The sequence below is a fragment of the Pogona vitticeps genome, chromosome 3 (assembly GCF_051106095.1).
Source record: "Pogona vitticeps strain Pit_001003342236 chromosome 3, PviZW2.1, whole genome shotgun sequence".
Lineage (NCBI taxonomy): Eukaryota > Metazoa > Chordata > Lepidosauria > Squamata > Agamidae > Pogona > Pogona vitticeps.
Window position 1 is genome coordinate 252,883,366 of NC_135785.1, and position 23,144 is coordinate 252,906,509.

General features: G+C 43.5%; 1 protein-coding gene across 7 annotated transcripts in view; it reads right to left on the reverse strand.

Moving 5' to 3' along the window:
• Positions 1–23,144, reverse strand: part of FAT3 (FAT atypical cadherin 3) — a 529,225-nt gene that overhangs the window by 169,665 nt on the left and 336,416 nt on the right. For all 7 annotated transcript variants that reach the window (XM_072993570.2, XM_072993569.2, XM_072993567.2 and 4 more), the window contains exon 5: positions 15,586–15,647. In XM_072993570.2, the coding sequence (XP_072849671.2) occupies positions 15,586–15,647 (62 nt within the window). The remainder of the gene's footprint in view (positions 1–15,585; positions 15,648–23,144) is intronic.

Consider the following 23,144-nt stretch of genomic DNA (forward strand, 5'->3'; position numbering starts at 1 on the left):
GACCCCCTAAGTCGTGTGCAAACCTGATTTGGCTTTGATCTGAACTTTCGTTAATTTATGGTGAATTGTTTTCTCCCCCATAGGAAAGCATGGAGCTGTCAGATTTTGACAGGTGCATTGGTTCCTATGGGCTGAAAAAAAAATTCACGATAAATTAACGAAAAGTCAGATCAAAGCCAAATCAGGTTTGCACACGACTTAGGGGGTCCTCTAACGAATCCAAGCATTTAGAACCGTTTTTGACCCTTCTAAGACACTTCTTAAATTGAAAAAAGAAACATCATTAAGTGAAGCAGGGGACCTAAAATCGCAATTCGTTATGCGAAGCATGGTCTCAAACTTCGCTAAGCGAAAATCACCCATAGGAAACATCGTTATACGGTGCATATTATTTTCTAAAAAAACACATTGTTATGCGAATTCATCACTAAATGAGGCAATTGTTAAGTGAGGCACCACTGCATTTTCTTTTCAGAACAATAACCATTGAACTGGCTACGTGTTGGCAAGAATGGTCGCAAAAATGGCTCGTGGCAGGATCTTTTCAGAACAAGAATTAGAGCTGCCTCTTCATCCTTTCAAAACTTGTCCAAGTTTTAGCACAAAGCAAGGCCATGCTGCTTACCATAACTCTGTCAAATACGATCCCAATTAGAGATGAGGCTATTTGTATACGACTATCTCCCCACATGTGAAAATAATGAGGGCCTGTCCACTCACGCGCACTCGATGGCGGCTTCCTATCGCGTCGCTGTCTGCAATGGATTAGCTACTCCTGGCAGGAGGCGGGAAGACAAGCCTCTCTGCCAGGTCGCAGAGGGGCTAATCCGTTGTGGACAACAGCATGATAAGAAGGCTCCGTTGAGAGCGCGCCCGCAATGGAATGGTGAGTGGACAATCCAGCCCCATGAGGCCGAACCCTTGTTATTTTCACCTGTGGGGGGGAAATTCATAATTGTATACAAATATCCCCCATCTCTAATCCCAATTCAAGAACTCCCTCCCATGGGAGGCCAGGCTGGCCCCATCTTTGCTGTCCTTCCACAAGCAGGCTTGTTACCTGAAGGTAACAAGCTACCTGTGTGTGAATTTTTAACATGGATTGTTATGCATTACTGCTTTGACTAGATTTTTAGTACTACTTGTGTTTTCCAACATGGTGTTTGGACTGACTTTTTCTATTAAGTAATGGTCTCTGGACCACTTTACTGATGGGTGACACAATATCAGAGGTATACTCCTGTGCACCTCTCACAAAATGTGTTTGTATACACAACAGAGCTGCCTGAGAAAATCCACTTCTGATGTCCAGAGGGAGAGCCATAAGCTGGAACCTAACTCTTTCACTTCTGTTAACAGACGGCTCCTTGCTAAAGAGAGAGCTCAGAAGGTAAGAAATTATTCTTAAAACTAAATTTACCTGGCACCAAATAAAGAAAAGAAAAGAAAAATGGCCATTTCAGAATGAGATGCCTGCCCAGAAAGGCATGAACAGGCCTGCGGTTGCGAGACTTCATTCCAATATTGGAACCAAGAATAAAGCTTTGGATTTATTTTCCTTTTTCTAAGCATCAATGTGCAAGTCAATGAGCTGTAACTGGATTAAACGTTTCACTTCCATCAAACCGCACATGTACACTGGCAGAACAGAACAGGCATGATTTATATTCTCTCCACTTCTGGGGAAGCTGGGGAGGGTGCTTGTATATTCATATCTGAGAATGATTAATTTTCAGCATGCATTTCAGACAGCTGTCATTCCATTTGCTATCCGAACAAAATCGGCAACTAATTTCACCATGCCGACAAGCTGTAAAGACACTGAGGGAAACGGAGGGAGGGGAAGAGCCCAGGAAAGGGCTACCGGCTAAAACACAGCCTTAGAAGGAACCTACAAAGATCTAGTGCATGTTTACATTCGGTACATAAACTTAGAACGGCCAATGAAAATAGCAGCCCTGCATATTCTCCAACCCTCCCCATGACACATTAAAAATACAACAACAACAACACAGTTTGGAAAGTTTCTCTTCAAAGTAAATCATTATGTAACTTTTTGCAAGGAGCAAATAAGTAACTTGGTTTCATTAGTATGGCAGGTGGTCATGCCCTAGTTACATCCCAGCTGGATTACTGTAACAAGCTGTATGTGGGGCTACCTCTGAAAAGTGTTCGGGTCCAAAATGCAGCTGCCAGATCACTAACTAGAGCTGGTCACAGAGAACAAATACTGTATTTTTCCGTGTATAAAACAACACTATTTCCTTAAATAATTAAGACAAAAAATTGAGGGTCGCTTTATATATGGAAGGCAGCCACTTTCCCTGCCTTTTGCGAAGCCACAGGGCTTAGCAAAAAGGAAGGGAAGGCTCCCTCTCGGTAAAGCAGGCAGGAAACGGCTGCACGATCGCATCCCTTTGATCCTGATGCCTATTCATGGCAGCTTCAGGATCAAAGGAGTGCGATCGTGCAGCCCTTTCACAGCTGCTTAATTCACTTCCTAAGCCCTGCAGGGATCAAATTATCTAATTTGGGGGCTAGAAAAGGGGGAGTCGTCTTATACATTGAGTCGTCTTATAAACGGAGAAATACTGTAACAGCTCCTCTGGCTACCAATGTGTTTCCAAGCACAGTTCAAAATACAGTGCTGCCTCGCTTAACGGGTGCCCCGTTTAAAGAGGAATCCGTATAGTGATGAAGATTTTGCCATCGCTTTTTGCATCACATTGCGATGTTCCCTATAGGGAAAAATCGCTTTGCGATGATGGCTTCCCCCCCTCATCGCAAATGCCCCATTTCTGCACAGCTTGCGATGAGGGAGGGGGAAGGATCGTCCCAGAAAAGAGCTGAGCACCAGCTTCCCTGCTCCAGCCCCTCCCCCTCCCTGCCTTACAGCTGATCCGCGGTGCCTCTTTGAAGCTTCCGCAGCAGCTAAATAGGCAGGGAAAATGCCCTGGGGAAGCCTCTGAAAGCCCCGCTTTGCCGGGATGGGGGTGGGTGGGTGGGTGGCAGTGACAGGCCAGCCACGCCCCCCCCACGCCCCCCGGCGGCAAAGCGGGGGTTTCAGAGGTGCATTTTCACTCCTGAAAAAAGCCACAGGAGTCTTCGAAAGTGGCGCGGGGGGTGGGGTGGTGGGGGTGGGAGGCGGGAGGGTGGCGGACCTGCCCCTACCACACCCCCACCCCCACCCACACCGGCAAAGCGCCGCTTTCGGAAGCCTTCTGGGGCTTTTTTCAGCAGTGAAAATGCACCTCTGAAAGCCCCGCTTTGCCGCGGGGGCGTGCGCGGGGGGGGTGGCGGGGGGTGGCGGGCCTGTCCCTGCCACACCCCCACCCAACCCGGCAAAGCGGGGCTTTCAGAGGCTTCCCCAGGGCATTTTCCCTGCCTATTTAGCTGCTGCGGAAACTTCAAAGAGGCACCGCGGATCAGCTGTAAGGCGGGGAGGGGGAGGGGCTGGAGCAGGGAAGCTGGCAAAATGGCCGCCCCCTGTGTTTTGGCCCGGATTCCTCGCTTACCGGGCAGCAAAAATGGCGGCCAGATGGAGGATTCCCTTCATAGCGGTGAGTTTTTCCCCAATAGGAATGCATTAAACGGAGTTTAATGCATTTCTATGGGTTTTTTGTTTCGGAAAACGATGTTTCCGGATAGCGACGTTAATCCTGGAACGGATTAACGCCGCTATGCGAGGCACCACTGTACTGGTTGTAAGCTATAAAGCACTTAATGGCTTGGGTCCAAGCTATCTAAAACACTGTATCTCCCTTTATGAGCCTACCTGGGTAATAAGATCTGCTTATTAGGATGGCCATCTCATGAGAAGAGAAGGCTCCTTGGAAAAGACCCTGATGTTAGGAAAGTGTGATGGCAAGAGGAGAAGGGGATGACAGAGGATGAGATGGATGGACAGTGTCACCGAAGCGACCAACATGAATTTGACCAAACTCTGAGAGGCAGTGGAAGACAGGAGGGCCTGGCGTGCTCTGGTCCATGAGGTCACGAAGAGTCGGACACAGCTAAACGACGAAACAAGAACAAAAATTAGGATGGTGGCACTTTCTCTTAGTGTCACCATCCTCACAGGCACATTAGGAGAGAACACAGGAGAGAGCCTTCTCTGTTGCTGCTCCCAGACTCTGGAACTCCCTCCCACAGGAGGCCAGGCTGGCCCCATCTTTGCTGTCCTTCCACAAGCAGGCAAAGACCTTGCTTTTCAGGCAGACTTTCCCTGAGTGATTAGTTTCCTGAGTGGGGTTTTTGAATGGATGGTTGTGCCTTATTACTTTGAATGTGATTTTGGTGTTGCTTTTGGTTTTATTTGATTTTTTAAAAAAATATTTGTATACTTACTGTTTTTAGCTTTATACATTTTAATAATGTAAGCCACCTTGGGTCTTTCTTGAGGAGAAAGGTGAGATAAAAATAATTTAAAGAAACAAACCAAAAATAAACAAACACAATTACAGTGGTGCCCCGCTTCACAACAATCCCATTAGATGACGAAATCGTTGACGATTAGTTTTTTGTGATCGCTCTAGTGACTGCAAAACGACGATTCAATGTTTTTTTTTCATTTGACGAAGATTTATTTATTTGTTTTATTTATTTTATTTATTTTATTTATTTTATTTATTTTATTTATATCCCGCCTATCTGGTCGGATTTTATTTATATCCCGCCTATCTGGTCGATTGGTTCCCTGTTTCGGGAACCGATTTTTCACTTCACGATGATCAAAAACAGCTGATCGTTGCGTTTTCAAAATGGCCACCCAATGTTTTCCGAACCTATTTCCGGAAGACAGCGATCGAAAATGGCTTCCCTTATGGAGGATCTTCGCTTTACAATGAGGTATTTTGCCCACTGGAACACGCTGAATGGTTTTCAATGCATTTCAATGGGTTTTTTACTTTCGCTTGATGACGATATCACGTAACAGCAATTTTAATGGAACAGATTATCGTCGTAAAGCGGGGCACCACTGTATGCTACTTGTAATATTTTTTGACTTTTTCTTTCCTTTCTAGAAATGAAGTTACCAGTCATCGCATTCAGGGATGTCAAGTATAGTCAACAAAAAAGATCCATTTTAAAAATAGCTTAACAGCGTGGTCTAAGAAATAGACTGTGCAAACCATTCTACCCTTTGTATGATAGTGCCTCTTCTCTTTTCCCAGTCACACCATTCAGTTGTTCACCAGCATACAGTTCACTGCTATTACGTATATTCTGCTCCAATAAGAGATTTCAGTAAGGCAACCACCATCCTTATATGACATTCGTAATTTTGATTTTGAGCTTCCAGGTAAAATATATCCTTGTTTATCTCCAAATTACCTCTATCAAACTCCTTGTCATCAGGTTTGAAGTGGTAAAAGCTTTCATGGACTGCAACCTGCTTCTTCGGATGCATGGAGTGTAGCTCCTGTTCGCAACATGTCCACAAAATCTTATGCCAAATAAAATACTGTATATGAGCATTACATGTACTGGTAACACTCTTTATCACTTTTGCTGCAACAGAGTCTGGATTAACATGGCCGCCCCTTGGGAAATTGCTGAAAGTAATTTCTGAAGGGAGCTCTCTGTAAACCCAACTTAGAGTTAGGAAGCAGATGATTTCTCTTGAGCCCCTGTTCTCTCACCTGCAGTGAGTATTTGTATAATTCAGAAAGCACAGGAATGTAATTCTTACTTTCTTATTTGCTCATCTTTTTCAGATGTATTTTAAGTGTAAAAGGAGGTGAGATGGACTTTCTCTTTCATGTACATCCGAAGGAGCAAAGAAAAAGAAAAGTGTGAAGAGAGGAGGAAACTGCGTGAATGTGTGTGAGAGGGACTTTATGTTCAGAATGGCCTAGCACTTCACGAAATACTGTATCAGAATCCTGGAAGCTTCAATCACAGCTTACTTTCTATGAAGCATTTATTTCCATTTATCTGATCCACACAAAAAAGAATAACAACTAGATTTTTATTTCTTTCACCATCTTGAATGTTTAAAGAAGCACTATCCTCATCTCGGAAATCGATCCATTTAAGTTATTACTTTGTGGAACTGTCGGTGGAATTGCGTCTGGATTGCTAAAGGCTATAAAATAATGTAACGTTCATGTAATTTTCATCTGATTTAAGATGAAGCTATTTTACTTGCACATCTCTAGGAAGGGCAGGGGATGCAGGGAATCACAAAATATGCGATCTCTGAAGACTAATCAGTAGAACAAGATAAAAGCATTCAAGTGGGCAGTTTGTATTGGAATATCACGGTCTGCCACAAGTGAAGTTTCATCAGCTGACTTCAGAAAGGGTAGAAACAACTGGTTTTAGGTGGTTGTGACTGATGGGAGCATTGCTGTTCCATAAGATCTTGGAAACAAATGGACTACCACTTTCAAAGGCAGTATGAACTTTAAAATGTACTGATTGCGGGGAGAATCAAGAATAGAAGCTCCTTAAGCTGAATAGGGAGATGACCCGGGCGGTTGACACGATTGCGCCTAAGCGCCCTCTCCCTGCTCGCCGAGCCCAGACAGCTCCCTGGTATACTTCTGAACTGCGGGCGATGAAGCGAGAGGGGAGACGGCTAGAGCGCAGGTGGAGGAAGTCCCGCTGGGAATCTGATCGAACACGACTTAGAGCCCATTATCGGGCCTATTTCGTGGCAATACGGCTGGCGAAACGGCAATATTTCTCCAGCCGCATTGCTTCCTCAGAATGTCGTCCAGCAGAGCTGTTTCGGGTGGTCCGGGATCTTCTTCAACCGGGAAACCCGGTGGAGGTCCCGGACTGCTCATCAGCTCGCTGTGATGAGTTTGCTATTCATTTTGAGGAAAAAATCGCTCAGATTCGCAGTGGGCTGGACTCCACTGTTACTGCAAAATCGGAAGATGTGTCCAGTGTGCCGTGCTTAGGTCAAACTTTAATGGATGAGTTTCAATTGTTGAGACCCGAGGATGTGGACAGGGTGCTTGGATCTGTCCGTTCTACCACCACGCCGCTCGACCCTTGCCCATCTTGGCTAATTGGAAGATCTGCCAGGGGGGTTCGCACTTGGGTCCAGGAGGCCGTAAACGCCTCTCTGAGAGAGGGAGTGGTCCCTACCGCCTTGAAAGAGGCGGTGATTCGACCACTCCTTAAAAAGCCTAACCTGGACCCAAGGCTGGTGGTCAACTACCGACCAGTGGCGAACCTCCCTTATTTGGGCAAGGTGTTGGAGCGGGTTGTGGCCGGGCAACTCCAGGCGCTGCTGGATGAAACGGATTTTCTGGATCCATTTCAGTCGGGTTTCAGGCCGGGTTTTGGTACAGAGACGGCCTTGGTCGCCCTGTATGATGACCTTTGCCGGGAGAGAGACAGGGGGAGTGTGACCCTGTTGATACTCCTGGACCTCTCAGCGGCTTTTGACACCATCGACCATGGTGTCCTTCTGGATAGGCTGGCTGGGTTAGGAGTTGGGGGCACTGTTTTACGGTGGTTCCGCTCCTTCCTAGCTAACCGTATCCAGAGGGTGGTGCTGGGGGACAGTTGCTCTGCCCCATGGCATTTATGTCATGGGGTTCCTCAGGGCTCGATACTGTCCCCCATGCTGTTTAACATCTACATGAAACCGCTGGGAGAGGTCATCAGGAGGTTTGGGCTGAGGAGTCAGCAATATGCTGACGACACTCAGCTCTACCTCTCGTTTTCCACCAATCCAGGTGAGGCGGTTTCTGTGCTGAACTCGTGTCTGGACCTGATAATGGACTGGATGAGGGTTAATAAATTGAAACTCAATCCAGACAAGACGGAAGTGCTGTTAGTGGGTGCTTCGCCGGACAGGTTGGAGGGCCACTTCCCTGTCCTGAATGGGGTTACACTCCCCCTAAGGGACAGGGTCCGCAGCCTGGGGGTGCTCCTGGACCCCAGTCTAACTTTGGAAGCTCAGGTGGACTCGGTGGCCAGGGGTGCCTTCCTTCAGCTGCGGAAATTATACCAGCTACGGCCCTACCTGGACGAGTGGAGTCTCATGACAGTTACACATGCACTGGTAACATCTCGTATTGATTATTGCAATGCGCTCTACGTGGGGCTGCCTTTGAAGACGGTCCGGCGACTGCAACTGGTTCAGAATCGAGCTGCGCGGCTGGTGAGTGGTGGGGCCGCCAGAGAGCACATCAAGCCGATTCTGTATAATTTACACTGGTTACCAGTTGCTGTCCGGGCCCAATTCAAAGTGCTTGTTTTGACATATAAAGCCCTAAACGGCTTGGGCCCTGGATACTTGAAGGACCGCCTCCTTCCATATGAGCCTACCCGGCTGTTAAGATCTAGCCAGGGGGCCCTTTTGAAAGAGCCATCCCTCAAGGAGGTAAGAGGGATGGCTTGTAGACAAAGGGCCTTCTCGGCAGCTGCCCCCAGACTATGGAACGCCCTCCCAACTGAAATTCGCCTGGCGCCGACACTGATGATATTTCGGCGCCAGGTCAAAACCTTCCTGTTCCAGAAGGCTTTTAATTGAAATAACATTAACTGTGGGTCTTAATGATGGCAATTTTAATTGTATTTTAATTGTATTTTAATTGTATTTTAATCATTTTATTTTATTCCATTGAATTTTAATTGTTGTAAGCCGCCCAGAGACCTTTGGGTAGAGTGGGCGGCATATAAATTAAATAAATAAATAAATAAATAAATAAATAAATAAATAAGTCAGTAGAACTGCCCTTTTGCCTGCAGAAATGCCTTTAGGTCACAACATAGTTCTTCTCCTGGCTGATTTATGGAGATCTGTGAGCAAAGGAAACGGCCAGCAGACCTAAGGTCTGCCATTAGAAAAGCCAAAGAAGGGGAAGGAGAACGGTGGAGTAAGAGCACGGCCAGGTTATGTCAGATGCAAATCTCCTCGTAGTGCAGAGACACAGATACTGTGGGGAGACAAAATTATGCCAAATTGAGGGCAGTCCCAAGTAGAGCTGTGCAGTGGCCCCTCAATCCAATCCACAACCAATTAAGGGCTTACAAATAAGTGCCCGATTCAGTCCATGTTCCCCAGGAGATTCTCCTATCAGATCTGCATCCATGCTTGTCATTTCATAGTACGATACAACACCCCCTCCCATCTTTTGCTCAAACGGAGAAAAGCAAACCGCCATAACTTGGAGGAGTGTTACACAACATGATAAGTTTTGGGGGACAGCGTGGACCTCAGACCACAAGTCAAGTGTGCCAAATTGGAAACACCTGGGGTCCAGACATTTTTTGCTGCGGCTGCTGACTGTGTAATCCTGTCAATTGAGGAACAGGTGTCCTTCCTACTGGAGGTTCGGCCAGGGGGATGGGATGAAGGACAATATGACAGGCTACTGCCTTATATGAGGCACTGGTTGTGTTGCATTTCAGGAACGTTGGCGGTGGTATAACGTCAGCACCAAACTAACAAGAAACTGAAGGGAAGACCCTAAAAGGGTGAATTGGAGAAGGCAGGTTTTCTTTTTGATAAGCAAAACAATAAGACAATCACAAAACAGTGAGGAAAGTGGTGCAATTTTTACATTGAATCAAAGGAAATAAACAATGGAATTGTGCAAGGAGAGGAGCCAGCATCATTTTATAGTCCTAAATAATCTGCAGTCAAAAGTACACTTGCTAAGGCCTAATTGTTACTACCAATTACAGGAAACCCATTAAATCTATTGATAAACAGGAAATCAACATTTATTGTATGTGAATGCTATGGATTTGGTGGATTTCCTTTTGTTGGGACTGCCAACTGGATTTGAGCCCAAGTTCGCAGATAATACTCTCGATGATGAAATTCCACACATGAGATGGTTGACTTGCAAAATATCTAAGAAGTCTCAATTTGTGTGTGTCTCAGAAGTCTCGCTATAAATTAAAGAGATTGAAGATACCAGGTTAATGGAGAATACAGCATGGAAGGAAGCTTCTGCTTGTGTTCTGGTTTGCACTAAGGCCTCAGAGAATTCCCAGACTTACCCATCAGTCTCCTCAGCCTTACAAATCTCCTTCAAAGATGTTTTTACATTACCGTGAACTAAGATGAATATTCTGCCTCTGGACACACATATGAAATGAAAAACCAATTTACTACAGTCCAGCGAACATTATGAGTCCATTTATGGTGTTCAAGAATATCCACCTCACTTCCTAAGACATCTGTGACAAAATTCTAATCAGGTAGACTGTTTCTGCATCATGCTGAGGGAAATTCATAATAGTGGCCTAATAACTAAACGGATGTAAGTTCAATGGGATAAATTGAAGCAGCTAATTTTTATTAGTTAACAAGTTGCCACTTGTACATCCAAAACAGTGATCTGTTAACTGGTAGTAATTACTGTATCTACTATAATTTATGCCACTGAATTTATACCAGCATAAATAACCGATAAGATTCTGAATCTAAATAATGAACTGACACACGTTCATTGCACATGTGAGCTATTATTATCCAGGGGATACAAAGTGTGGGATATAAACTGAGGGAGTGACAGACTGGGACTCAGATGGCCTGGGTTCAAATTCCTTCTCAGCCACAGAAACTCATCAGGGAGGATGGAACTGGTAAAACCACACCTTAAATATCTCACTTATCTTGAAAGCCCTATTAGGGTCACTAATAAGTTAGTTCCCACTTGATGATACTGTACATAACAACATAACAACAATAGCCCCCGCCCAAAACATTTTTTGGGCGGGGGCTATTAATTTCACAGTAATTTTCAAGACTGACATTAAGTACCTAGGGAAAAAATATGGATACTTTTCTAAAAGATAAATACATAAGTCCTATCTTCAAATGTTTAGTACAGTACTATGCTTTGGTCCAAGAGACCGCTATTATCCAGGAAACCTATCTTAAGCTATAATGAACAACTCACCAAAATTGTCCTCTCAGGAGTAGTAACACACTCGCCCATTTTCAGTGCTCTTAGCTGTCCTCACCATTGCTTTTACAGTTTTTACAAAACTCTTTCATTTTATTCAGGCCTTGCATTGAAGGCTATGAATGGGCTAAAGAAAAAGCTTTATGAGTACTATGTCACAGTCAGATTTAGAGGAAATCAGGTTTATTTTAAGAAATAATTAAAGGACCTCCATATTCACGGGGTCCCATCAATGCCAAGGTCCCCTCCTTCCACACATGCACACGCACCATGGAAGCGGAAAAACGGAAGCTTTCAGGTCAAAGCCTAGTCAACTATCTTTTCATAGGGAGCCAATTTTATTCTCTTTTTACGTCAATCAGACTCTAATGGGAGGAAGAGTATGAAATCATTCCGGAGGGCTAAAGTGATTCTATGGGGACACTGTGGTTATTCTGGCAATTAAGGGTTCCCCCAGGAGGTTAATTAACCACGTTAATAGCCATACAGTTCACAAAAAAATGCTCTGCAAGTGTCATAAAAGGAACCCTTCCCCTTCAGATGACTTAGCCTTGAACTGTCAACAGCCTGTTTGTTTTCATTATTGAGAAAAAGTTGCTGTCAAAAGGACAAATGTTAATGGGTTCTTAATATGGGGGTGGGCGCAAGAGGCCAATCTGGGCTTCTATTCTTTGCATCTGCCAGTCAATAATTTGGCTTCTTCTAGTCATAAAGGTTCAGAAGCCTCAGGGTACTAATCATCCTTCCTTGATTTTTCCGTGTTCAGACAGACTGTGACAGGGGGACCTTGGGCTTATCTTCAAAAGCAACAGGTACCAGATTCCCTATTAACATTCCCCATGTAAATCAACCACGCTCAAATAACTGAAGCTGAACTATAATGAATCACCTACTTTGCAACTTCTTTCCCAATTAAAAAGCAAATCCCATTAAAAAATAATAATTAACGGATACTTTCAGGAAATATTCTGTTCACTATGTTTCATGCCTACGCCCAAGGCTAATAAAAGATATAAAGCCTCTTAATTAGTGCACAGATTTCTGTGGTAAGATAATTTCAGTTAGTCACTTTTCTTCGTCAGTGAAAACTGTTTTTAAAAAAGGGGAGTCAAACATTGCATGCAGCTATAAGGACCCATATCACCAAATCATTTCTAGCAGTGTTCACATCCACCAATGGTATGTTTTTAAAAAGCTCCTAGGTCTTAATTGTCCACTTAAGACCAAGCTAGCTACAAACTTTTCATTACACTAGGGAGAGGCTGCAACAACAGAATTGCTGCAGGGCAAATCCATACCATTCTCAACTATGCTGTGAGGACTGTGCTTCCACTCAGAAAGAGATTACTAATTACGTCTCTGCTAATCAACATGTTCCGGCTCTTCAACACTGTGAATCTTGGCTCCACTTCAACACTGTTTCGTTCCTTCCATTATGGATATGGGTACCGGCGTGATGAAGGCCTGAACTTAAATTTATGACATCCCCTCTGGCCATCAAATACATCAGCCCCTTTTTGTCCCTTTCTGTGTGGAACTTGGGACGTTAAAATCTCAAAACACAAACAAACAAACAAAAAACAAAAAAAAATCAAGGAGTTTAAGTCTGGGACAGAAAAGAGGCAAAAAACACTCCCCAAACAAGCCAGGCTGATGAAGCAGGAAGAGGAGGAGCAAAGAAAGGAAGGAAATAAAGAGTAGCATTATTGCAATGGTGACAATCACTCCCCTCAAAATCCAGTGAAGGTATCAGTATATTTTGGGATGCTGACACAATGAGACTCTACTTATGCGCAACTGGTTTATATGTGTAACTGTGTAACTACCTGTAACTGGAATTCTTTGAGTGGTCATCTGCGAGGTTTGTTTTGCACATATGGGAATCTTCAAGAGCTGTGGTTCCCAACCTTGAGTCCCTCGATGTTCTTGGACTACATTTCCCAGAAATCCTGGCCAGCACAGCTAGTGGTGAAGGCTTCTGGGAGTTTTACTCTGAGAACATCTGGGGACCCATGTTTGGAAACCACTGTTATAGGGCCTAGAAAAAAATATTAGGACATGCCCCCTACACCACATTCCCTCCCAATCCTGAGGGCAGTTCTCTTAGTATGCTACTGATTCAGAAACACCAAGAGTTGTGTGGCAGACTGAAGGGGAAATGGGCAGGTTGTGTGAATTCACAGATGACCACTTGAAGAACTACAATTACTGGTTAAGTTCCCTTGACATTTTTAGTCCAGTTGTGTCCAACTCTATGGGGTGGTGCTCATCCCGTTTTTCAAGCCGTAGAGCCAGCACTTGTCAGAAGACAGTTTCCGTTGTCACGTGACCAGCGCGACTAGGGAATGCTGTTTTACCTTCCCATCGAGATGGTACCTATTTAGCTATTCACATTTGCATGCTTTCGAACTGCTAGGTTGACAAGGAGCTGGGACAAAGCGACGGGAGCTCACTCCGTCGCGTGGATTCAATCTTACGACTGCTGGTCTTCTGACCCTGCAGCACAGGGGCTTCTACGGTTTAGCCCGCAGCGCCACCACGTCCACCATGCCTGGTAAGCCACCTGTCTTTCTTCTTTGTGGTTTCTGTGAAATCACACATGAGGGACTGGTAACTCCCCTTACCAGTAGCAGAATGTCACACCAATACACAGGAAATCACCGTTCTGCTGAATGCAGCATCAAGTTTAGCCCAGACATCCAGTCTATAATATGTGGCAAATGTCAAAGGCTGAGACCAGGTTGCTGCCTTGCAAATACCTCTCAGTTGCGCTCCTCTGAGAAATGCCATGGATGCAGCAACCACTCTAGCAGAATGCCCTTTCAGGGAACTAGGCAGTAGCTTCTGTACTAGTTGGTAGCATAAAGATATTGTGCTAATTATCCACTTAGTGTTGGGAAACAAGTAGAGTACAGTGCTAGTGAAGAACTGAGGAAGGTATCTCAACTCCTCCATCGGCCAGTGTCGACATTTCAACAGTCTGTTTACCATTGTAGAGCATTTATCCTGAAGGTTGAAACCCAACATTGAGAAGGACACCCAATATTGTTCTTAACAAATAAGGGATTCTTCTCCTGTAGAAACTCTCAACTGGGTGGTGATAACTTGCCTAGCATTTCCTGGGCAAACGGGCTCTATTTGGGCAATTGGCTAAAGTCTGTGGACAATGCCTGATCCCAGGACTCCTCTCCCTCCTACTTTGGGCAGAAGTGTTTGGCTCTTTGAGTTCTTGATCTGGTCCCTTTTTTGACTTAAGGTCGGGATCAGTAGACCTCTTCTTTCTTTTCTGTATCCATGTTGGTGGTATCAATGATTTAAAAGTGGAAGGCCTATTCTCAGTTTCAAGGTTTGGCCTTGGAATTGACTGGCTAGGGTCTATCTGAGTAGCTTGCTCCTCAACAGCAGGTGGAATTGGTCTGAAGAACCTCCATCAGAGATTTACAGACCAAAGCTGTAGGAATGGAAGTTGCTTCAACTATATCAACAGCCTGCAGTGATTTTCCCACAGATAAAATCCCAGGGATATTTGGTGGTTCCTAATGGCTCCCTTCATCAATTTTTGACAGAGGACAAGATGGGTGGACAGTGTCACTGAAGCTACCAACATGAATTTGACCCAACTCCGGGAGGCAGTGGAATACCCGAGGGCCTGGCGTGCTCTGGTGCATGGGGTCACGAAGAGTCGGACACGACTTAATGATTAAACAATCAGCTTTGTGGTTGATGTCCATCACCAAGGTAATATAAACACTTTGAATGTCTTTCAGCAAAGGAGAGTTTATTATTACAGCTACAACTCAGCAGCGATGCGGGGAGATTTATCCTCCACCCCCTGCTTAGAGTGGCCGGCCGAGCAGGGAGACGGCGGAGCTACTACTGCAATTGGTAGGAGAAACGGGAAGCTGGTGGCACAGCAAAGCATGAGTGGACAGGCTGGTTCTGTGGGCCATACCTCTATTAGGCTCACTTGGGACAGGGATATTCTCATTCATCTCTAATTACAACTCACACATCTTTAGAATGGGCCAGATGGGGCCATAAAAGATGGGGATAGCCAGTAATCTTGAATGACGATTAAATAATAAACAATATTTTTGGAATGAGGAAGAGAAAAGCTGAAGGCATGGAAGAAAGGTATGAAAAACTATATACATACAGCTTGAGAGAAATCTAGTGATGGTGGTATCTAAGAAAACCCCTGAGGGTTTCTCTCCGTGGTGACCAAAAAGGCTGCCCTCTGGATGCGGAACATGGGCAATGAAGATGGCATGTCTTAATCGTTTTCTAGGCTCTAGAAGATCTCAAGGATGTTTGCACAGGCACAGAATGAATCTGTATGTGTGATTTCACAGAGACCACAAGAAGAACATCGTATGCTACTATTATTTCATTCCTGGAAGACAGTTCAGTGCTTTTAAGCCTGGATTTCCTCATTGCTATTGGTGTCAGAACTTACAAAAATATGGTTTGTGGGCAGATCCGAATGTCATTAAAATGTACTGTCGCCAAATCCGAAATGAGGGTAGAATCAAGAGTGAACAAGGGAATCAAGGGGGATGTGCAAGAATCAGACTTATTTGTGAAGCAGAAAATTGTGCACTTTTAGTAAAACACACACACTAACACTCACTGGTATATACATACTTTGAACCCTAGTCTGCTTAGCCATGTTTTAGAGCACATGTCCATCTCCTCTTACCTCAAGGAAATGTTCTGCTTGCTGTTCACGATCCAATTTTCTTGATGTTGTGGTTATGAGACCTGTTTATCAAAAAAAAAAGCAGAATAGCTTTAATTAACTTTGAGAAGACAACTAGTTTTATACTGGATTATTATTAAGTATATTGAGTTCTACCCACACAATAGGAATTGTGTTGATGTACCAGAAGGTAAACTCTTGTGTGTTATGTTAGATTATCACTTGTCCCAACAAAGCTGTAGAAAATAAAGCCATCCACTTAAACAAATCATCAAACAATCAGCAACTACAACAAAAAATATTTTAAAAGCATTAAGCAAAAACAAACCCTCTCCCCTTTAAGGACAGAGATTCCAACCTCGTTTGGATCTCGGATTTCTCCAATAGATAAGAATGCATTCTCTTTCTCCAATAGGTTTCCGGTGAGCATTGAAAATATAACATATAAAATGTTACGCTATACTCCTGTCTTTTTCTTGGCCCAAGCATAAATTAGTTTCCAATTTTGTTTCAGAATGCTGATTTTCAAGGGTCCCAACACACATGGTGGCTCCATGGATAGCGGGGTCTTATCTTCAGATTAGGAGTAGTCACTCGCTACATGTAGGAGAGTGACAGAACTGGAAACAGAATGCTCCCCTCTACTGGTGGCAAGTGGGGATTGCGGATCCATCAACACTCTTCTGGACCAGCAATTATTCTTATAGCCTTGGGCCACTGAGATGTGCACTCCATCTTCTTTATAGTGATATTTAATATTCTCTCTATATAGCTTTTGGTAGCAGTAGGGGTCTGGGAGCAAAATGCCCTCAGCATGTGGATGACATGGACCTCTCTCTTCCTGTAACATCTGAATAGGGTACAACCACACAGGTCCTTGACTCATGTTCGAACTTGGCTTCTGGGCTGCATGAGGACCAATACACTGAGCTAAACTCCTTGCAGACTGGGAATGCTGCAGATAAATGTCATTTTTGCTGACCAAGCTAAATTCCCCAATGTTTCCGATCTCATTAACGAAGGCTGAATTAGACAGGCTTCTGTTTTATCCCTGGCAGTCATAATTACGATTGTATAGATATACAAATTGCTCATTCAGCCAAATATCCATTCACAGGTTTATTTATTTCTATTTCCCTCACCTCCCACTAATGCTACCCCAATTTAAGTATGAAGAATTGAATTTTATTCCCTATTCTTCTTAGTTAAGGCAGGCTCATTATCAGAACGAGAAAAAATCTCTTGTCTAGACTAATACAATACATCAGAGGTTTTTCTTCCCCTCTCAGCGCTGCATGCAAGCCTCTCTTGTCTTCCTGACAGCAGGCGTAAGGAAAGGCATCACAATAATAAGGGGCAATTTTATTACCCACTATGAATAAGTTGTCTTTCAAACAGTAACAGCACGTTCATCTAGTTAGCACAGTAAATTAGAGATTGACATAATGAAATGGAGCATTTTAAAAAAATAAAATCACAGAAAATAAGTTAAATGTGACTTAAGGGTGTAAATAAACATATCATTTTATATAATTACTCATGGAAGTCTCTAATTTGAAAGAGAATGCATTCTTATCTGGAATAAATGGGAATTCGTTAAATATTGCAAAAACTAGTCTCAAGGCCAAATGTTCAATTATTTTAAAAGTTGCTGCATTATTCATGTTTCATTTCTTTGTGAGGACGATGAGGTTGAAATGACCTCTCTTTCTGAGATAAAGAGAGATAAACTGTCTTGTCAAAAGGTGGAAACAGCAAATGCTCTCTAATACAGGATTTTGTTGTTCAATGTACTGTTACACTAGCATTTCTCTTATAATAATTTCTCTCAACATAATCGCGAATTTGACATTACTACTAAAATCATGATAACATCCTATTAACAAATGCAAATACAGAGTTACAATAGTGGTATAGGCAAAACTGGGCATGGATGGAATCACACAGTCATAGAGTTGGAAGAGACCAGTGAGGCCATCCAGTCCAACCCCCCGCCATGCGGGAACATCCATCAAAGCACTCCCGACAGATGGCCATCCAAGCCTGTGCTTAAAAACCTCCAAAGGAGGAGACTCCACCAGCCTTCGAGGCAGCCTATTCCACTGCCAGACAGCTCTGACCATCAGGAAGTTCTTCCTAATGTTCAGATGGAATCTCTTTTCCTGTTGTTTGAAATCATTGCTCCGTGTCCTAGTCTCTGGAGCTCTGGAAAACAAACCTGTTCCCTCTTCAACATGACATCCTTTCAAATATTTAAACATGGCTATCATGTCCCCTCTTGACCTTTTTGTAAGTCTAAACATTCCCAACTCCCTAAGCCGCTCCTCGTAGGACATGGTTTCCAGACCTTTAACCGTTTTAGTCGCCGTCCTCTGGACACATTCCTGTCTCTAGACAGATGTAAGCAAAGATGCAATAGGGATTCTTGTTTCGGAATTACAGAATTACCCTCCCAGAGTGTGAGGTGTGTTATGGAGCTTTCTGAACAGACTGAGACCTAATTTTTATACAAACTGTACAAGTAACTCTTTAATGAAAATAATACAAGCTGCATAAAATAACAATGACTACTGTACTGCGAACTTTTAACTATCGGAAGGTTTTTTTTCCTTACATAATCAGTCAGTTGTTGTGTGCTTGCAGCATGCATGTGTTTTGCTTCCAAAAATGAAAAGTGTTGGTTTTGCACAGTTAGTTTGCACTGATTACAGAGACCTCGATCAGGCAACGGGGCAAAATAAATAATGCCTTTTGTTTCAATCTCGCCTAGAGACATGAATCTCACACGGCTTGAAAATTTCTTCCCAATGTTGCCCATAAATTTGGCACAACTAAAATCAATGAAAATAAAGAATGTAGCCGCTATTCTTTAGTACCCTAAATTACAGTACCTCTAGTACTGTCTCAAGACAGAACTGGATCAATTGCCATTTCTTCTTTTGCAACAAACTCTGAAAACTATAATTTTGAGGGAGAAGACAAAGAACATTCCCTTTCTGCTCCAAAAGAATCCTGAAGGTGAGGTCATAACTATTAAAATGGTATAAAGCCAACAAATATTCGAGGCATAAGTCAGGAGCAGAGTATGTGGGGTTTCTGTATTCATAGTCATAACCTGAGATTAATGGCAATACTGGAGTATGAGCAAGTTCTTCCTTGCGCTGCCAGTTGGATTCCAGTCAACATTTTATGTACCTTTTGAGAATTGAAGAGAACATAAATTATCTTATTTACAAATTTTGTAATTCGTGATCATCAACAGCTGAACTGTCAGCAAAGGCTAAATATATATTTTGTCCCTCCCCAAAGAACAGTAAAAAAGAAACAACTGTAGCTCTTTATTTTCCTAATATAACAAAGTGCCTTCCTCTGCATACCTTAAGATAGCACATAAATCAACCATCACAATATAACTGCATGTCCCTGATGCAATGTGTGTAGCAGAAGACTTTATGGGAAACCCATAATGAACTATAGATGGAGAAGTGGCTACATGAATAAGGAAAGCCCTGCATCAGAGGTCGTAGTCGGTTTTGTATGAAAAGTGGGGGCAAAACATGTGGGGACTCAGGGTCTAGGACACAAATCAAGCCAATTACAGTGGTGCCTCGCTTAGCGATGTTGTGTGTAGGCATCCTTCAGTCTCGAAAGACTATGGTAGCGTGCTCTGTATGGAGGACTTGGAACAGTGTCTAGTGTGGCTGAGGAGGCCAATTCGAGAGTTACAATCTCTTCCACACTGAAGACAAATCCAATCTGTCCCCTGTCCAGCTCCCTGGTTTTGCTTCCTTTGTGACTTCCTCTTTGCCTCGGCCTGCTGGACAAGGGTCTCTTCAAATTGGGAGAGGCCGTGATGTACCGCCTGCCTCCAGGCTGAACGATCAGATGTCAGAGTTTCTCATCTGTTGAGGTCTATTCCTAAGGCCGTCAGATCCCGCTTGCAGATATCCTTGTATCACAGCTGTGGTCTCCCTCTGGGGCGATTTCCCTGCACTAATTCTCCATATAGGAGATCCTTTGGAATCCGACCATCAGCCATTCTCACAATGTGCCCAAGCCAGCGTAGACGTCGCTGTTTCAGTAATGTATGCATGCTGAACATTCCAGCTCGTTCTAGGACTACTCTATTTGGAACTCTGTCCTGCCAGGTGATACCAAAAATCCGTCAGAGGCAACGCATACGGAAGGTGTTCAGCTTCCTCTCCTGCCGGGCACAAAGTGTCCAGGACTCACTGCAGTACAGGAGTGTGCTCAGGACACAGGCTCTATAGACCTGGATCTTGGTATGTGTTGTCAGTTTCTTATTGAGCCATACTCTCTTTGTGAGTCTAGAGAACATGGTAGCTGCTTTCCCAATGCGTTTGTCCAGCTCGACATCAATTAGATGTTAATTGGTTCAAAAAAACATCACTATGGGAAAACATCACTAAGCGAAACACCATCTCCCATAGGAATGCATTGAAAACCAGATAATCCGTTCCAATGGGAATGGATTACCATCCCTAAGCAAAAATCGCCATAGGACACATCGCTAAGCAAAATGTGGTTCCCCCATTGGAATGCATTGAATAGGTTTCAATGCATTTCAATGGTTTTGACAGGTCCGTTTTCGCTATTTTTAAAATATCTTAAAATGTACAAAAACTGTTTTAAATGCTTGGAATTGTTAGTGCACCTTGTAAAACCTTTGCAAACTTAATTTGGCTTTGTTCTGACTCTTCGTTAATTTTTGGTGAATTCCCCCCCCCCATTGGAATGCACTGAACTGTAGGTTTGACAGCTGTCAAACCTACAGTTCAATGCATTCCAATGGGGGGAAAATTCACCAAAAATTAACGAAGAGTCAGAACAAAGCCAAATTAAGTTTGCAAAGGTTTTACAAGTTTTTGAACATTTTAAGACACTTTAAAAATAGCAAAAACGGACATCGCTAAGCGAAACAGGGGGACCTAAACTGTCATCGCTAAGCGAGGCAAGGTCCCGAACATCGCTATGAAAAATTTTCCCATTGGAAACATTGCTACACGGAGCGCAGGATCACTCCAAAAACCTCATCACTAAGCGAATACATCATTAAATGAGGCAATCGCTAAGCGAGGCACCACTGTATGTGCCACTGACGTCAGAACAGTCTTTGACATGGCTGAACAGGGGATGGAGGACAGACAGGCTTGGTTAAACAAACAATCAGTGCACACTTTCTGTGTGATGTGGCTTCCTCTTCCTCCAGCAAGAAGAACACATGTAGCTGTCTTACCCTAAATAAGACCACTGATCTATCTAATCCAGGGTTATCAATTCTGGCTGGTAGCAGCTCACCACAGTTTCAGGCAGGATTCAGCTGGGAGCCTGAAGATGAGACAGACTGCTTTCGCCAAGACCCCCATATGAGTTAATGGCACATCCAACTGTACAATCAAGCACTTTCTGGAGAGCAGGCTCATTTTTCTGTTCTTTGCAACAAGCAAGTTCTCATGATTTAATATCAATGCAATAAAGCTCTTAATGTGTGCATCATGTATGTGCATAAAAAATGGACATTTCAGCAGCCATCATGCTGCCTGATTTGTCAGTCTATTGAAACATACCATTAAGGTCTCACCCACCATTTCATTTGTGGCACTATGTACAGATGAATACATATGGTTTGCTCTGCCAAATTTGGGTCCATGGCCTTCTTCCTTTTCCTACCTCGAAGCCTGTTCTTGCCAGCTCTATGTTATTATTTTTCCCCTTTTTTCCCCCTCCAAAAACCAAAAAACGAACGTGTATTTACAGACAGATAGCTAGACAGATATGTGAACCTCTCAAAGGAACAGACAGCCCATTAACTGTAACTGGGACCAGTGCAGAAATGGTTGCAGGTTTTGTGTGTGATGTTCTGCATGCACACATACTGTCAAATATTCCTTTCTTCCATGCCATGCATGGCACAGATTTGCCACTCCAAATTGCATCTTTGGTCCAGAAAGTGTGCATCAGGTAAAAAAAAAAAACACACACACACCTTAGCAGAGATCCTTTTACATATCTTCTTTACATGCATATTCTGTGACAAATCAAACAGCAAACCAACGTATAGATCTACTTAACATTAACACATCCTGCATTTTGACACTCTCAACCTATTCTTCCTAACAGATAATAACATGGCTGCTTAGTCATCAAAGTGGAAAAGGTTCATGAGTTTACTCATGTTTGGTGGAAGGTGAGCACCAAGGCTCACGATAAATAACCCAAAACTGCAGCCAGAAAGGCCCATTGGTCTCATTCTCTCTTCCTAAGGAATTATTTGCTCACAGCTGGATCACTGCACTTTTTTCCTGTTTCTTCTCCAGGGTTGGTTAGTTATTTCACTTATTTAATTCACTGATTTATGTGCCACCCCGTTAGTGCAAAGCAATATTCTGGACGGTTTCACTAGTCTGGGTAAAATAGATATTATTTCTTTGTTATAGAAAGTAGACTAGATGGTGTTCCAAGTCCTCCATACAGAGCACGTTACCATAGCCTTTCGAGACGGAAGGATGCCTAACTAGAAAGTAGGGATGTGATTAAAATCTCACCAACATCTTGCTTAGAGTCAAGAAAGGCTTGCCTTGGCATGGCACAACAGCCTATCAATACTTCTGCCGTAAATGTTGCTACCTCCAGTATGGGAGTGAGACACTCATTTTTCTAGTTGTTGTTTTTTCCCCCAAAGGAATGTGCCCACATGGACACACGCAGACACGTGGATACCAAACTCAGAAGGAAAAGCAGACTGCTCATAAAGATGCGTTGTAAATAATCTATCACGTGGCTTTTTTATTTGTTTTAAAGTACAATGGTTTAGGTATCCGGTTGTGGAGCCAGAGGCTGGGAGTTTGATTTCTCACTGTATCTCCTGTAAGAGAAGTCGGTCTATGTAGTTTTTGGCAAGCTGCACAATCCCAGGATGGCCCCAGAATGGTAAACCATTTCTGCGTATTCTCTACCAGAAAAACATCACCGTAAGTCAGAATCTATCCATCTATCTATCTATCTATCTATCTATCTATCTATCTATCTATCTATCTATCTATCTATCTATCTATCTATCTATCTATCTATCTATCTATCTATCCATCCATCCATCCATCCATCCATCCATCCATCCATCCATCCATCCATCCACCCACCCACCCACCCACCCACCCTTCCTTCCTTCCTTCCTTCCTTCCTTCCTTCCTTCCTTCCTTCCTTCCTTCCTTCCTTCCTTCCTTCCTTCCTTCCTTCCTTCCTTCCTTCCTTCCTTCCTTCTGCCCATCTGATCTAAGGCCACTCATAGAATTAACTTGACAGCATGTTATTATTATGTATTATGACACAACTAGGCACAGATAATCATTGTTTTGTACACTGTACATTTTCTGAAACCAATTTTAAAAACTTCCATCACAAGGAGAAGAAAACTGTGTGATTTCCTGAATAGAAAGCAGTGCATGTTTTTCCATCCCTAATACGTAGCAAGACGTTGCCACATGTTTCTGTAATGGCCCCGAGCATGGTTGCACTCATGAAGTCCAGCTCTTAGGGGC